The 16,497-nt window shown below is 39.9% G+C and overlaps 2 protein-coding genes and 1 non-coding gene across 6 annotated transcripts in view; 1 reads left to right on the plus strand and 2 right to left on the minus strand.

Moving 5' to 3' along the window:
* Positions 1 to 6,658, plus strand: part of SH3D19 (SH3 domain containing 19) — a 59,100-nt gene extending 52,442 nt beyond the window's left edge. For all 4 annotated transcript variants that reach the window (XM_033161208.1, XM_033161207.1, XM_033161212.1 and 1 more), the window contains 5 exons: positions 2,100 to 2,287; positions 2,553 to 2,596; positions 3,845 to 4,031; positions 5,256 to 5,353; positions 6,349 to 6,658. In XM_033161208.1, the coding sequence (XP_033017099.1) occupies positions 2,100 to 2,287; positions 2,553 to 2,596; positions 3,845 to 4,031; positions 5,256 to 5,353; positions 6,349 to 6,465 (634 nt within the window). In that variant the 3' untranslated portion in view covers positions 6,466 to 6,658. The remainder of the gene's footprint in view (positions 1 to 2,099; positions 2,288 to 2,552; positions 2,597 to 3,844; positions 4,032 to 5,255; positions 5,354 to 6,348) is intronic.
* Positions 6,659 to 11,901: 5,243 nt separating this feature from the next.
* Positions 11,902 to 16,024, minus strand: RPS3A (ribosomal protein S3A). Its single transcript, XM_033159935.1, has 6 exons — positions 15,879 to 16,024; positions 14,665 to 14,768; positions 14,084 to 14,271; positions 13,315 to 13,523; positions 12,363 to 12,472; positions 11,902 to 12,064 (listed from the first exon to the last, which is right to left on the minus strand). Exons 1-6 carry the CDS (start codon positions 15,938 to 15,940, stop codon positions 11,943 to 11,945), a joined length of 795 nt encoding a protein of 264 aa, XP_033015826.1. The 5' UTR covers positions 15,941 to 16,024; the 3' UTR covers positions 11,902 to 11,942.
* On the minus strand, positions 12,241 to 12,306 carry LOC117053538. Its single transcript, XR_004427409.1, has one exon. It is a non-coding gene; the product is annotated as a small nucleolar RNA SNORD73 (small nucleolar RNA).
* Positions 16,025 to 16,497: the final 473 nt, after the last annotated feature.

A 16,497-nucleotide genomic window follows, 5' to 3' on the forward strand; every position in this document is an offset into this window, starting at 1 on the left:
GATTTGCAATGATTAAAGGAACTGGCAGATGGCATCATCCCTCAAACGTGTTTTTCCAAGGATTGATGTTAATTTGTTCTAGATGTAGAGCCTGTACTTGCGGAAGATAGGCAATAAAATGTCTGAAGGTAAAAAATAGTAACCTATTTTGATCAAGATTCTCATTAAAGACTGAGTTATGTGAGGAAGGTAACAATTGCAAATTTCTTATGTATCTGTGAGGTCCCTGCTAAATCAAAACATTTGCATATATTCAGTGACACAGTGGATCTGTCATTTGAAATATTGTTACATAGCATTTTAAAATTGCAATTAAGGTACTGGATTGATTACACTCAGTTGTAGGGTGTCTGCCTACTATAGGATTACTTTTTACAGGTCTTTCATTTTTAACTCTCAAGTTATAATTTATTGTTCTTTGGTAGCTTGCAGAAAATTTATTTATTGTGTACAATAATCATTCAGTAGGTTAATGGGAACATCTGTCTTTTTATTTATTAATAGAATTTTCACTATGGTAGGAAAAATATTTAAGAAGGCTGGACATTTTACTTTATATTTCAGACAATAAAAAAGTGATTTGAATTATTTCCATTTGTTATCAAACTTGAGATAAACCACCAGCTGCAAATGCCATTAAAATAATATTTCAGTGTCATCTGTCCTCATCTCCAACATGGCTTTAACAATACCTTACTTTGAATTTACTGTGCTGCTAGTCTCTCCCCCCCCCCCCTTTCGCTTTGCAGATATCCTTTTTTGTTCAGCCAGTGATGAAATCAGAGACTGGGAACTGCATACAAACTAGAGATATCACTGAAACTTTTTTATTTTCTGGCTTGGAAATAGATACCTCAGGGCTATAGCGGTCACTTAAAATATCAAACATTATGGCCCAATAATTATTTCTTACCTCAAATTTTATGAGCCAGAGAATTCATGTCCTTCCCAGCCAATCCATGAGTCCTTCCTGCCCACTTATCTGGCTGCTGGCTTGAATGAAGGCAGGAGCGCTTCCTTAGAACTCCCCAGGCTCAGGTGAATTAATAGTAATTCATTTTTCCAGCCTGGTTATGACCCGAAGTGATGGGTTGTCTCTCTGCTCATAGTACTTGGTTTGCCAGCTGCGAATTGCAGAAGCAACGTTGATTTCCAGCATATCTGCACTTCCTGTTCTGAGCCCAATAACTGGACGTAATACAAAGTGTTTTCTTTGTTTGGGGCCACTTTGGAAATCTCACCTTTCCACACACATTGAGATCATGTAGGTTGGTTTGCAATCACATGCAGAAATGTTAAGTGTCAAGTTGAGCTCTGTATTGAGGTAGTTGCATCAATTCCTGCTGGCAATGCCTGTGCACTACCCAGTTTACATAAATGGATTTCTATGCAGCCACCCACCTGGACACATGATCCCAGAGTGAGAATTTGCATTATATAAACCAGCTGCTCAGGTCTGAGCATTACAGGTATCTTTACAACCTGGCCTCACCGAAGACTAGTTTGAGTTACTGCATTGCTTGACAGCTGTACCTACAATAACATAGCACCTGTTTGTGTCAGATATGGGTAGAGATTCCATGGAATGGGCTTAACATCAATGGAAAGAGGCAGGCTGTTTTTTTCAAGTCAGCACTCAGTCCATACATGTGATGAAGGGGGCTCATTTAGAATAAAGCTGTTGCTCCATTCTCAATGTGGTTGATGGTTTGGAGCCATAGCTGTCAACCTTCCTTTTTCTTGCATTGGGAAACGGCCGTAGCTGCCACCTTCCCTTCTTTTGCAGTGGGAAACGGTGCTGGAATAAGAGAATTTTCCGCAAAAAAGGGGAAAGTTGACAGCTATATTTGGATTACAGGTAGGTAGATGTGTTGGTCTGCCATAGGCAAAACAAAATTAAAAATTCCTTCCAGTAGCACCTTAGAGACCAACTAAGTTTGTTCTTGGTATGAGGTTTCGTGTGCATGCACACGAAAGCTCATACCAAGAACAAACTTAGTTGGTCTCTAAGGTGCTACTGGAAGCTATGTTTGGAGTAAGACTTTAAAAAAAGGCTATTACTGCTGTTTCTTTCAGTTTTGTTATCTTTGTTATTTTAGAGGCCCTAGGTGTATAGCTCGATTTGAGTACATCGGAGATCAGAAAGACGAATTAAGCTTTTCGGAAGGTGAAATTATTACTTTGAAGGAATATGTCAATGAAGAATGGGCTAGAGGAGAGCTGAGAGGCACATCTGGAATTTTCCCCTTGAACTTCGTAGAAATTATTGAAGATCTCCCTGGACCAGGTAACACAGAAAGCAATTGTGAGTAACATTACAGTTCAAACCCAAGGTTCACCAAGATGAGAGATGCTGGATTCGCAGAGCTTGGGCTTTCGTAAGTTGAGCCAGGGCATAACTCCCCCATCCTGAATCAGCCAGTGGAACATAAACTGATGCAAATCTTGGAAGCAGGTACTGCCTTGACTCTTAAACTCTGTATAGGGCTTAGAAGAGTTTAGGTGATTTATAAGTGATAAATAATAATTCCCTTTATCATTATTTTATGTAGATGGTGGAACATCACTGAATAAGAATTCTGTGTCTGTGTCACAGGTAATCCATTTAACATTGTCTCACATTAGCAGTAGATATGATAGTTTCTGCTACTCACCTATGTTCGGTAAATATGCCAGTAGGTATACCTTTAATTAACGCGGATGTAATCCAGTTTTCACACCCTGAACAGAAGCAGAGGGGTTGCTGAAAGTGGAAGGGAGATAAAATGCCCTAGTACAGATGTGGAATGGAGGTGGTGAAATGGGGCTTGAAGCATTGTGAAAATAGATGACGGACATAGGGAAACGCACTCACCCCCCATAACTTCTGATTCAGTCCAATTGCTTAGAAAGTTTTAAATTAGACAAATTTCAAGGAAATAACATATTTGCAATTGGAAAGAAAAATCCAAACACTTTTTTTCTGGTTTATTTTAAAACACTTTTGATCCTCCAACAATTCCTTGAGTTGCTTAAAGATGCCCTAGGTGTGCTTGTAGAGATGAGTAAAAAGCAGTGTCTCTTTGGTGACAACTGAGAATTTATAGCTGTACAGAAGCACTGGATAATTAATATAAAATGAAAGGAACTCAAGAGCTTGGCTTCTAAATCAACAAAACCATTAAAAGCTTTTATCAAATGAACAAAATGTTATTTTTATGGGGTGGGGAACCCTTATTATCATATTTTGCAAAGTAGAAAGCATTATTATTCCTGGGCACTTCTTCAAAGATTAACCCTAAACATGCTCATTTATAAGTAAAGCACACCAAATTCAACAGCTCTTTCTTCTGGCATATATGTTTAGGATTAAAAACCTGCAGTGATACATTCTCAAATATGGCCAACATATTCAGATGCGATCATAAAAGGAAAATGGGGTCAGAGAAGAAAGGAAGAAAGCAAGAGGAGAAAAGACTTGCAGGAAACCCATTCATTTCACGCAGTTTCCTCTTGCTGTTGCAAGCCCAGGGGTCTGGGTTGGAAAGCAGATATTTTTTTGTACTCATTGGGCTCCTGCTTTCTCCATGAAAGTCAATGAAATAAGATGCGTGTACTCAGAATGCCACATTACCTTCTGCCTTTTAGTATAAGGAGCGCACAGAGAAATAAGCTACTTAAACTGAGCCGAAAGATATGCTATCTTTTCTTTGTGCTTCACAGGCCAGGATTGATATAAAGCTTTTCTCACCAGTAATCTGCTTTAAGCCTATTAAATATTATGTACATAAGTAATGGGGGCTGGATTGCTTTCCATACAGTAGCAGAAAAGTTCTCGCATATGCACTCTCTTCCATTTTTGCAGCTTGAAGGACATGCCGGACAGTGGTGTGATGCACTCCATGATTTTACAGCGGAAACGCAGGAAGACTTGTCTTTTAAAAGGGGAGATCGAATCTTGATATTGGAACACTTGGACTCAGAGTGGTACAGAGGGAGACTGAATGGAAAGGAAGGAATTTTCCCTGCAGTGTTTGTTCATGTTTGCTCAGGTACAGTGCCGAATGGAATGGAAAACTGGCATTTCAGGAAACATATCTGTACAACCTGCCATGTGTCCATCTATCTTAGCAGACCATGCAAATTACCCATGTCCTGAAGCCCCTTCCCATGTACCCGCTAAGACGTCAGAGGTCTAAAAGAACTATAACCCCTTCATGTTTGAATCCGCTTCGTAGATTTCTAAAAATCTTAGATGTTTACCCAAACTAGATCAAGAAACTCCCATCCTACATGATGTAGTTTGCTGCCGATAACCTTTCTTCAGCAAGATGCTGCCCTTGAAAGTTTTGATGCTGAAGCTCCAGTGCTTCCAGGGCAGATGAAATCCCTTTGAATTTATAAATAAATACTGCCACACTTCGTGCTGTTCTAGATCTCCACGCAGATGCTACACCTTAGGTAGCTCCTTCAAAATGGAAGGCAGTTTCCCAACAGTCAAATGCGCTTCATTGCAGTGAGTTTGTAGATAAGCTTATTATGGTAATGATTAGACGGGCAGACAGCCTCAGTTGGTCCTTGAAGATCCATTCTGCCATGGATCTAACAATTAGTCCATCCCTGGGAGAGGCTTGGTTACATTTCTAAACAAATCATCTCTCTCACACACAGGGCTTAGTATTGCAAAAAAGAAGAAAGCAATGCACTCTTAAGGGAAAACATTTGTTTAGACAGAGAAAGCAATTCGCCAAGAGTGTACATTGGTGATGTACAATTGTCATAAATTCCATTGCATTTTTGGTACCCAGATCCTAAAGCATCATGTGGGATACAAGCAGCACAGTCCCAACCTGTTTTGCTTATAAAAATCCCACTAACCTGCTGTTTGAGTGTCTTGGGACAGTGCCAGTTACTGGCACAATAGCACTGACATAGGCCACAGGTTTGGCATTATCTCAATAATGTTTTGGGTACTATCATGCTCATGTCTCTTCAGCTAGGGGGCAACAGGGAATGCCTCAACTTAACTTCAACTAACTCCGTGCTTTTAGAAACCCAGAACAGTTTCCAAAACTTCCACTCGTACTTGTGTTTTTGCTTGGAAAAAATATGGGGAACAGACTTTTTTCTTAGGTATACAATGCACATCCTGCTCTCCTCTCCCTTTCCACTCAATCATATTTTAGACGAAAGTAAGAAATATGGTAGCTGATGGGAAACAGTATAGTAAAATTGCCATCTTTGGGATGAAAGAATACTACCATTCTGTTTTACAGGAGGAACGCAGTCATCACAACCTCCAGGTACTAAGAAACGAAAAGCCAAGGCTTTATATGACTTCCATGCTGAGAACGTAGATGAACTCTCCTTCAAGGTATCTTTTTAAACCCATCCATTTTGTTTGCCATACTGCAGTGCTAGAAGTGGTACTGTGTAACTCTTAAAAATACTGATCTGAATCTCTTTTTCAGTCAATAAGTTGATTAAGTATATCCAGAACAATTCTCCACTTGATAGAGCTACTTCTATCAAGTATTATTGTTACATCTGAGCCAGGGAGCTGACTTAAGACCGAGTCAGAATATTGGTCTATCTAGTTTAGTATTGACAACCATAGCTGAAAGCTGCTCTCTAAGGTTTCAGTATTTCCTGTCCCCATCTTGACCCCAGGGATTGAACCTAGGGTCTTTTCAACCACTAAGCTACAGCTCCTAAAATATGAGGTCATATACTTGCTGTTTATTGCTTAAATGTTTGGGCCTCCTTAAACTGATCCAGTGGCCATGGGGTAAGGGACATAAACTTAAGTGTGCATGCTGACAGGAAGCATATCTCAATAGGGTTGGGGAAAGACTTGTTTGAAACCCTAGAGCACCTCAGCTAATCAGTGTACACAATGCTAAGCTAGATATACTGATGGTCACGGCCAGGCATAGGCAAACCCGGCCCTCCAATGTTTTGGGACTACAACTCCCATTATCCCTAGCTAACAGAACCAGTGGTCAGGGATGATGGGAGTCGTAGTCCCAAAAAATCTGGAGGGCCGTGTTTGCCTATGCCTAGTCAAGGCAGTTCCTATATGCTAAATACAACTGAAGGTAGGAGTGAGGTGCTGTTGAAATTGGTGCCACGTTCAGCTGCCTCTCAGCTGACAAAGAACATATTGGCAAACACAATACCGCCTGCAATTTGGCTAGTCAAGGAAAGTCTTTATTTTGTGCGATAAGATTCATTTCATCCAACCTAAAGGAATGGCAAGCGAATATAGAACTTCAGCAGAATGCCACTAGAAGACCATCTATGGGAACGTGACAATACTGAAAAAATGACACCCTTCCAGATTTATATTTACTTTAACTATTCCATCAGGTTGGTGATATCCTAACAGAACTGGAGTCTGTAGATGAAGAATGGATGACTGGAGAGCTACATGGCAAAACTGGAATATTCCCCAAAAACTTTGTCCAGATTACGCATTCCTCCTGAAGATAAAACCCAGTTTTGGACCATCTGCCTACAGAAGCCTATACAAGCAAATACCTTACTAGCACAAAAGCACATTACTGCAGGCAGCAATGCCCTCTATGATCATAAGATCTACTCTTTGACTATCAAATGCATTTTTGCACTATTTTTATAAAGGTATACTAGAATATACAATTTTGTAGACTATACAATATTTTGTTTCACGTTTACACTTATTTAGAAGTCTTGCTCACTCATTCTTCCAAGAAATGGAATTTGGTACAATACTTGACTGCTGGCAACTTGCATTTTAGCAAATGCAGCTAAATATTCAAGCTGCATTCTTCCTTTCCAATGCCATACTATACTTAAATTAGTAAACACTAAATAGAGCCACTGTGTGAAAACATTAGCCCTGATGTACAGTCTGATCACTTTAAGGTACAGGGTTTGGTGGGTTGGGTTTTTTGTTTCAGAAACCATGTTAAACTACTTATTGCTTACACGATCACTTAGTGTTAAAAGGATTAAAATGTCATGAAACACGATTCTAGAACAGTGTTTCTCCAACTTGGGTTTCCAGCTGTTGTTGGACCTCACCACTGGTCCTGATAGCTAGGGATGATGGGAGCTGTAGTCCAACAATAGCTGGAAAGCCAGGTTTGAGGAAACGCTGGTCTAGGTGGTTACTCAGTTATATGAGCAGATGAAGGTTCTTATACCAACCCATACCACTGTTCTATTTCCCTAGTACTGTACTATTTACTCTGACTGCCAGTGGCTCTACATGGGTTCAAGCAGTAGTGTTTCTTGGTTGCTCTCTGATCTTTAACTGGTCATATAAAGGACTGAATCCAAAACAGTATGTGTGCAGGGCACATGCTCCACCACTAAACTGTGCAGACAAGTGGCTTATTATCTAGTAATTTCAGTATAAAAGGTTCTCCTATTCAGAATGCTGCCTTCAATTCAACCTGGTGCTTTATACCCTTTATTCTTTCATATTGTATTCAGTTTTTTAAACCTTTTGCTGACTTCCCTTGTCACCACATTTTCTTGAACCAAGAGTACTTTTGTGTTTGTTTGAAATAATGTTGCATGTGAAAATATGCCTCAATGCTATAGACGACATCCAACTAAGACATACTCATAGCAGATCTGCAAAAATCAATGACTTATTTCATTAAGTCTACGCTATGGCTTAGTTGGATACCACTCTATATGACCGCTTCTTTATAACAAGTTAGACATACCATAGTTTTGTTAAAAATCGGTATTGCTGCCCATGGATTTTGTCTTCCTGCGTGTCTCTAAAAAGTGTGTAACTTTCATCTAAGCTGCATTGCTGGTTTGTTCTTGCTTGCCTTTTTCAGAGTTCTAAGATGAATCTTGTTAAGATGATAAAGGAAAAATAGCAATTCGGTGGTTGTATTATACTTATCCTACATCTGTAATGCAGGTCTGTGCTGAATAATTTTCATTACACACACACACCCCAAGTTAGTGTAGGAAACAGCACTTTATGCATATGCATTAAAAATCTGATTAAGCCACGGACTAGACTGAATCTAATCTGATCAAGAAACTGTGAAACTGCAAAAGCAGTTACATAAAGATTTAAGTCAATTCAACCATCCTAACAGTCTTTCCCTGGGTCATTCACCGACACTCCAAAATTGTATCTTCAAAAGAAGGGATCTTCCAATTGCATCCAGAGCAGGCACTAGGCATTTGAATTTTAAGAATGTTTTTCAGAGACTGACTAGAACTTTTGACTACTTTTTCATAACATCTTGCTCATAACAAGTTGAGTTCTACATAAATTAATGTCTTCACTTTCTTCCAGGCAATGACATAGGTACAAATAATTTGTTTCTGCATGGGCAGCAAATACCCAGTCTTCTTCAGATCATTGCTATATTGAGCTTCAAATTTTAAAACCAAAACTTTGTTAAACACAATACGAAACAGAATTAACTGTGCCTGGAACTGCAGGAGGCTTGCTTTTCATCCAAGTATACAGAAAGCTTCCAGCAGGTACAGGTTGCTTTTAATTGCAATTCTTTTGCAATCTGGTCAGTTGAGGACTGAGGTGATTAATGCTGGTCAAGAACTTATTCAAATTGACTCTGTAGGTGGCTTTCTCCAAATTTTATCTCCTAATCCATTTCAAAGTTCCCCTTTAAAAACAAGTCAAATGTCAACTGGTTACTTTTACACAGGATTGTCCCTGGACCCAGGATAGTAAAACTTGCTGATGTTAGATGAACAGGTCTGTAGAAACCCCATACAGTATTCAGATTGCCATAAATTTCTTCCCCCTTACCTTGGATAAGGCAGTAAGCTGAAGAACTGTTCATTCTGTTAGAGAAGTGACTTTAGGCTTAGCACTGTACTAGGAAAGGTAAGGTAGGCAAGATTGTTTAATAGTACCTAATATGTCATGATTGACCAGTTTCCATCTTGTGGAAATTTTTATGTATGCTACCTAAAAGGTTTGCTTAAAGAAAATTCTGGTTATCTAATCTTTAGAAGAACAAACTTCCTCTGTGCCTTTTCATATGAGAGTCATACATACTCACCCAACTTGCTTTCAGTGCAAAATGTATATGGACTACCATATGAATTCCCACACCTAAAACAGCATATGGGGCTTTGCTAGTACAAAGACAATACAGTGGTACCTTGGTTTAAGAACAGGCCTGTTTACGAACGATTCGGTTTACAAACACTGCAAAACTGGAAGTAGTGTCCTGGTTTGCAAACTTTACCTCAGTCCGAGAACTGAATCTGAACAGTGGAAGGGCACTGGCGGCAAGAGGCCTCATTGGGGAAAGCGCACCTCAGTTTAAAAATGGCTTTGGTTTAAGAACGGACTTCTGGAACAGATTTAAGTTTGTAAACTGAGGTACCACTGTACCAGCCTTTTCATCCAGCTATACGGATTCTATAATAACAATAATAACTTTATTATTTATACCCCGCCCATCTAGATTCTAGTTGCTTTCATACTTGAGCAGAGTATGTCCTATGCAAAAGCTACCTTTTTCACCATATAACCCTGGCTGTCTTATAACAGCCACTAGCAGATTCTCATTCTATCTGTGCAGTTACTAGCGTAAGTTACTGAAGGTCACTTGAAGTGCCCACTAAAAATCAATCCCACATTCAGGGCAATGTTTACTTATTTGTTGAAAATGCCTGCTTTTCTAATGATTTCAAAGAAATATTGCCAACAAGTAGATTTAAGTATTAAGGCAGTTGGGAATTGCTGACTTTTTTGGCCTCTTTAATGAAAATGCATTAATTGCTTTTTCCTAAATGGGTATTATATCTATTAGCATCTCATTAATTTAAATAGGCAACTGGCTGAGCGTTCTTTTATTCTCATTGTTCTGCATACCAAGATTGCCAAATGCAACAATCTCATCCCAACAGTTTCATCTAAGAGGGCCATAATACAGCTTTAATGATCAAAACTTGAAAAATACTCATTAAAAATTAAATGCATGACTAGTTGACATCACTTTCCAGAATGGGACTATGGCGTATTTTAGATAATGATCAAAACTCCGCTGCATACCATTCCGTGGGAAAGCAGGATAGGACAGATTAGTCTAAAATATATCTGCAATCATAAATGAAAACCAGGGACTGTTAAAATGTAAGTTTATTTTATACCTGCAGGGATTTTTAAACTTACAAAATCTGTATACAAAAGCCACTTTACCTCTGGACATTCAGTGTAGTCCCCCCTCCACTTTATGGTACCCCATGTTTGTTTAATCAATAAACTTTTCTGTTTGACTGAAATTGTGTAAAGTGAAGCAACTGACTGGACATGGTAAGCATCATGGGAAGTCTGGTTTCATAGATTTGTAGAGCTGGAAGGGACCATGAGGATCATCTAGTCCAACCCCCTGCAATGCAGGAATATGCAACTGTCCCATACGGGGATCGAACCTGTAACCTTGGCGTTACCAGCACCAAGCTCTAGCCAACTGAGCTATCCAGGCACAAGTAATCGTAATTTCAGCTAATGTGGTCCAGAAGCTGCTTGGATGAAGGCATTATTTAGAGAGTTGAAAGTTTACTGCTTGCTCCATAAAAACCAACAAGATTTACTGTGTTTTCCAAACCCAGAAACAAGCTAGGCATGACCATTTTGAGAACTCTATGGAATCCATGAGACACAATCTTACACTTAACAAGATTACCAAGCAAGCAAATATGGATTATCTTTTACTTCTATTTTATGTTGTCCAAATACCCACTCTGTCCTCACAATAATGTGTCTACTAAACAATACCAACATTTTCCAACCAGTTTCTTCTTCTGTAAATTTCAAGATACTTGTTATGCATAATCTCTTGCATATATTCAGAAATAAAATTTGAATTCAAAAACTGTTTTTGAGTAAATATGCGTAGGATGCAGCCTTAGATAAAGGTAGTGGTGATTAAAGCTATTTCAGTGTGCTCGATCTCAAGTGTCATAGTATTAAGAGTGGGTTTATTTATACCAGTGGTGTCTAAACTTTTTTCAGAGGATTGAAGTTGTTGGGCTTTTTTAGGGTTGGAGTTGTTGACTTTGTTTGGACATGCTTGATTTATACTATTATTAAACCAACAAAGTTTCCAACTTAAACATTTCTAATGTTAATAGTCATGCTTCTGAAAAAAACAAGTATTTAACTGTACTTCAGTAAAACTGGTTTTAATAAACCTATTAGTACAATCCTAAATCTTTCAGCACCTAGCTGACATGCCCTTTTGTTGCAAAAAACTTAGTATGTTTACATACTAGAGACAGAATGCTGCCTCTCTGTGTAGATACCAAGCAAAATCACTTGAAGAGTAACTGACCTTGTTTAAGTTACTACCTATGTATTATGTTGGAAGCCACCCAGATTGCCTGGGGCAACCCAGTCAGTTGAGTGGGGCTATTAACAATACTAATAATAATTTCTGAAAGTTTATTTTGCTGAAAGTGGCTTGATTCGAAGACTATTTGTCCATGGTGTAGGGTAGGAATTTCAAATACATCAAATAGTAAGTAGAAATTGCACATTGGTTCTTAACATACACTGAAACCCTTTATATCAGCATTTGATTGACAGTTCACAATTCAACTTGTTAACGTCCATATTTTCTTACCAACTACTTTGGTTGATCCAGACTAAACTAATTTCAATGGGAATTACAATCCAACTAACTGCCTTTAGAATCTTCAATGTCTCAAGTATTAATTGACAATATGCTTTCTAAATAGAGAAGCAAGCACTGTACAAGCATTTTTCTTCAATTGGATTTAATTATCTTATTCAACCAGATATTCACTTTGTTCAACTACTCCTACCTATAAATCACTCTAATATCTGCACTCCATCTTCTATACCTTGAAGTATAATGGCCAATTGTGTTTATAAAAAAGAAAAAGACACAAAGCCCATAACCATGCCATTTATATTAAATCTTTTTTTATTTTTGTATCTGGTTTTAGACAGACTCTTGCACAGGGGGTTCATACCCATCAGCTCGCTCTACCTTGGCACCAGTTTCATCACTTGATGGCTTTCCAGCACCACCACCTTCACCATGCAGCTCCATCAGCTTGCCCACTACAAATAATAATGCAACAGTTTGAATTAACACAGAGACAATTTTATGCTAAGATTCTACATTTAAAGTTAACTAAGTGCTTCTTAAGAATAAAGCCATGTTTAAAATTGAATAGGATGGCTGCTCAATACACTTTTTGAAAACAATCAAGACTTAACCTTTTATGATTTATGGGAATGTCAGAATTTGAAAATAGTAATCACTGTTCATCTGGGACCGAAACAAATTGTCATCATTCATTCCCAACAAATGAATATAGCAAAAAGTATTCCTTTGATAAGATACCAAAATGCTTACATTCAAACTTGGGCTTCTTAAGCATCTTGACTTTACGAACATAGACATCATGAAGGGGATAGATGGACTGACACGCTTTTTCTATGTCTTTCCCAATGCTGTCTGGGATCCTAGAATGGCAGGAAATAAAGTTTGACTTTACTATGTTCAAAGTAAGAATCACAGTATTGAAAAAACCCCAAAAGTAGTATCATTGTTTTTGGTGTCTATTACACATCCCAGAAAGCAGCCATTATTGCTAGAGCCTGAATATTGCAGTCCTCCTCCACTGACTATGCACCACAATGATAAAAAAAAGATTGCAACTGAACCTGTGACTCCACATTTGAGCCCAAAACTTAAATTTACCCACAGTAGCCAACCAAATGATTATGGGAAACCAATAAGCAGGACATGAGCAAAATAGTACTCTCCCACTCTGAAGAAGCCATATTGCCTCCGATTATGGAGGCAGTGCATAGCCATCCTGGCACATTGCCTCCATAATCATTATGTTCCATGAATTTGTCAGAGAGATCTCAGGGAGCAAAGTCACACTGCAACATACCTCCACAACAGGGTAATCTAGTAAGGAATTTTATGGTGCCTGTCTCGCACCCCATCACAAACACATGATGAGATTGCTACACATGACTAGCAAACAATTCAAGAAAATTCAATATATTTGCCTAAAATTTGGATAAAATTTGATAAATGATTTGGATAAAACAAGTATTAAGATACAACAAATGAGTACTAAGAACATTGTTTTTATAATACAGAGGAGCTGACAGAACAACTCTCCCACCATAAACTGAAGCTGACAGTCAAGACTGCTGTATGTAAATGGGTGTTAACGGTTGGCCTGGAACAGCTAAAATGTGCTGGAATATTTATATACACTGCTATGAAAATTAAAGCTAAATATAATAAAAACTGCCTTCCTAAATATGAGACACAAATTTTAACCTACAGTTTATTGACGACTTCTTTCAGGTCATTTGTCTGCACTTCTCGTGTCATGATTTCCACCATCTTCTTGCGGATTTGGCGGACTTGCTGGTGTTGGGCATAGGATGTCTTGCGAATCTGGTTAGTTCGCTTCTTGGTGAAGCCAACACAGAAAAGGCGCAGAAGATATCCATCTGTAGTTTTCACATCCACATGGGCTTCAATCATTGTCTGGAAAAAAATAACAGTTGTTCAATATACCAAAATAATGTATTGAGTCAAAGTGTCTATTATAAAACTTGGACCAAGCAAAAAGACCAGGTGTTCAATGCTCAGTGCAACAAGGTAGCCACATCTTCAAATCAACCCCCCCCCACCCAGTTACCATGTTAGAAAAGGAATGTCTAGTTTTCATTTTTGATCCAGACAGCTCAAAAGTCGCATTTTCCAAGACAACTTTGGTTCTTGAAATTCATTCCAATTGTGCAGACAAATATATAACTGATAGAATTCTACAGGATGTATTGCTAGTGTGTGAAAACAGTCTGGGCACCTTCACTTGGTTTCAAGAGGCCAATAGCCAGGTGCAAGATGTGCCTGGCAAATTTCGAATGTTGCCCAGTTAGCTAGCAATCTTTCATGATTATAAAATTTCTAATCATCAATTTGGCACTCTGAGTATGCTGTCAAATCTTTATTCATTATCCAGTACCTAAGATTTCCACCACCCTGCAACAGCAATAAATTGCAGCATTTACAGATTAGCACAATTACATGCAATTATTACTAACCTGCCATTTTTTGACCATTGAACACATTTTGTCACGTGTGAGATCCATTCCATGAAAGTTTGTCAGACAGTTTTTCCCTTGCACATCTTCTGTAATCAGCTTGAATTTACGGAAGGCAACTTCGTCATTCTGCAGGTCAGCAAGACTTACTTCAAATACTCGGCCCTTAAGTCCATCTGAGGCAATTTCTAAAAACACAAAATAATGTTAAATTGTCTCATAATAAACTGTTAATGCAATAGCTAGAAACAAAAGTGTTTTGCCAATTTATTTCCTCCCGGGAATATGCACAGGAGTGTAAGCTTTCCAAACAAACTGCCCTATACACACTTCCAAGCAGATTTGAATTCTTTTGCTTTACATTTCACAAAACTCCCAAGGCAGATAAGAATTCAACATCTCTGCAGTTAAAATTAGAAGGGTTGAGGCCTTGCTTTTAGAGCTGAAACATGGCACATACAACAATTAGTTTATAAATAAGTAGCAGCACGTAGCAGCTCAGCATATTTTTACCTAGCAAGCCTTAGAATAAATCTTTTTTAAAAAAAATTATGTAGCAGATTTCTATCTAGGTAACTTACTTGTTCCCTGAGTCCTGGTGACCAATGTCTTCCCAATGTTTCGAATATTGAACATTGCTGGGGCCTTGACATCATACCAGTCCTTCTTTGAAAAGGGATCAACCCTGATTTCCAGAAAAAGATAAAAGCTTTGTCAGACCTGCAACTTCCTGTAATTCCAGAAACATTTGGAATACAGGAAGATAGATGTCTTACATAGAATAATGATTTCTGGGTCCATCTAGCATTATCTATACTCAGCAACAGCTCTCCAGGGTTTCAGGGAAGTCTTCACCAGCCCTACCTGGAAATTCTCACAACCAAGCCTGGGCCTTCTGCATGTGACTCCCTTGATATCCCAGTAAAACACCAAAGTTAATATTTTGTGCAGTTTTCACCCATCTACACTGCATGCACTGGGCCTGCAAACAAGTCTTGATGCCAAAACAACTTCGCTTTTCACCCTTCTGAGTTATATCAAGAAAGGCGTAAACCGGGCTGAATTTACAGCACAGTCCTAACCATGTCTACCCAAAAGTAAGCTCAATTCAGTCGGGTTTACTGCCAAGCAATAGTCGGCTGAGGCTAGCAGCATTAGTCAACTGCCACTTTACATCCCCGAACTACACTACCTGAGCTTTGTAGGCACCAGGCAAAATGTTCGCCAGGACGAGATAGACGCCCCATGATGGTTCTTTGAAACTCACCATTTTATTTCAAAGGTCTGCTTATAGCGGGTTGCATGCTGAACTGGGCCCGACAATTACTAGGCCTAGAAGGTAAAGTCCCTTAGATTTTCCACCTTTCTTCAGCAGCCTGAATAGCCTCCCTGCCCCTCTCTCTGAGAAGGGCAGCTGTACGAAAAGGCCACTGCAGAAGCCACTGTAGGAGCCGACAAATTTCAAGCCCCATAAGCCCTGCAACGGAGGGAAAGGCCGGACGGCGCCCCCCAACTCAGGCCCCCCCCCAAATCGGTGCTCCAGGCACGAGATTTGCAGACCTGCCCCTCCCCGCCCCTGGGAAACTCGCACGTGCCCGTTCTAGAACGATTCCCGCGCGCTCCCCCGCCCGCCCGCTTCCCTTAGAGAGCCGCCATGTCAGCAGCGCCTTCCCTACACCCACCCAACCGCTCTCCTCAATCCGACCAACATCGGAGGCATCCGACGTTTGCGGGCCGCCGCTCCTCCTCGGTCGCGCTCCCGCTACCCCGAAGCTTCTGCCCCGGCCTGACTTACACTTTCTTCTTGGCGCCTTTCTTGCCTCCTTTGGTGAGGCGCTTGTTCTTGCCAACCGCCATAGTGCCGCGCCGGGAGAAAAAGAGACCGGAAGCTCAACACTACGCGAGATTATACGAGAACCGGGCTCGCGCGAGATCTAATGCTGCTTTCCGCGCGTATCGCGAGAAACGGAGGGTCTCGGAGGAGCAGCACGCGGCGGGAAGTCACAGCGGCCTCTGGCGGAAGGTTGTCTATTTCGCACTCTCAGCCGAGTTAAGGAAGTTCAGTACGTACTGGACGCCTTTCCCTTGTTGAATCAGCAATGTCTTTTCCACGTGGTACAGGTGGAAAATACTCACGGATTTATCCCTGGTAAATGCACGCGACACCCATGGAAAAAGCCGTATCTCTCCCGCGAAGTTGCTTCTTCGCAGAACTCCTCGCCAGCAAAAAACAGGTGATTCTTTAAAAAATAATAATACAACCCATCACGGGAAGTTAGTTAGTACAGTCAGCGGCCTTTATGGCCATAGCTGTCAAGTTTCGGATTTTAAAATAAGAGATCAGCACCCTCACCTGTCCCGGGGACAGTCTACGGTTCTCAGGGATGGTCCACGCTGTGGTAATCCCCCCCCCC

Source organism: Lacerta agilis, chromosome 9 (assembly GCF_009819535.1).
Source record: "Lacerta agilis isolate rLacAgi1 chromosome 9, rLacAgi1.pri, whole genome shotgun sequence".
In the NCBI taxonomy this organism is placed as follows: Eukaryota; Metazoa; Chordata; class Lepidosauria; order Squamata; family Lacertidae; genus Lacerta; species Lacerta agilis.

Bases quoted from the DNA above. Each gene is read 5' to 3' on its own strand.
- RPS3A (XM_033159935.1), bottom strand. From the start codon at position 15,940: ATGGCGGTTGGCAAGAACAAGCGCCTCACCAAAGGAGGCAAGAAAGGC. The intron at 14,769-15,878 runs GTAAGTCAGGCC...TCTGGAAATCAG, and splicing joins AAAGGCGCCAAGAAGAAAGT to GGTTGATCCCTTTTCAAAGA. The intron at 12,473-13,314 runs GTAGGTTAAAAT...CTGCCATTCTAG, and splicing joins AAAGAAGTCGTCAATAAACT to GATCCCAGACAGCATTGGGA.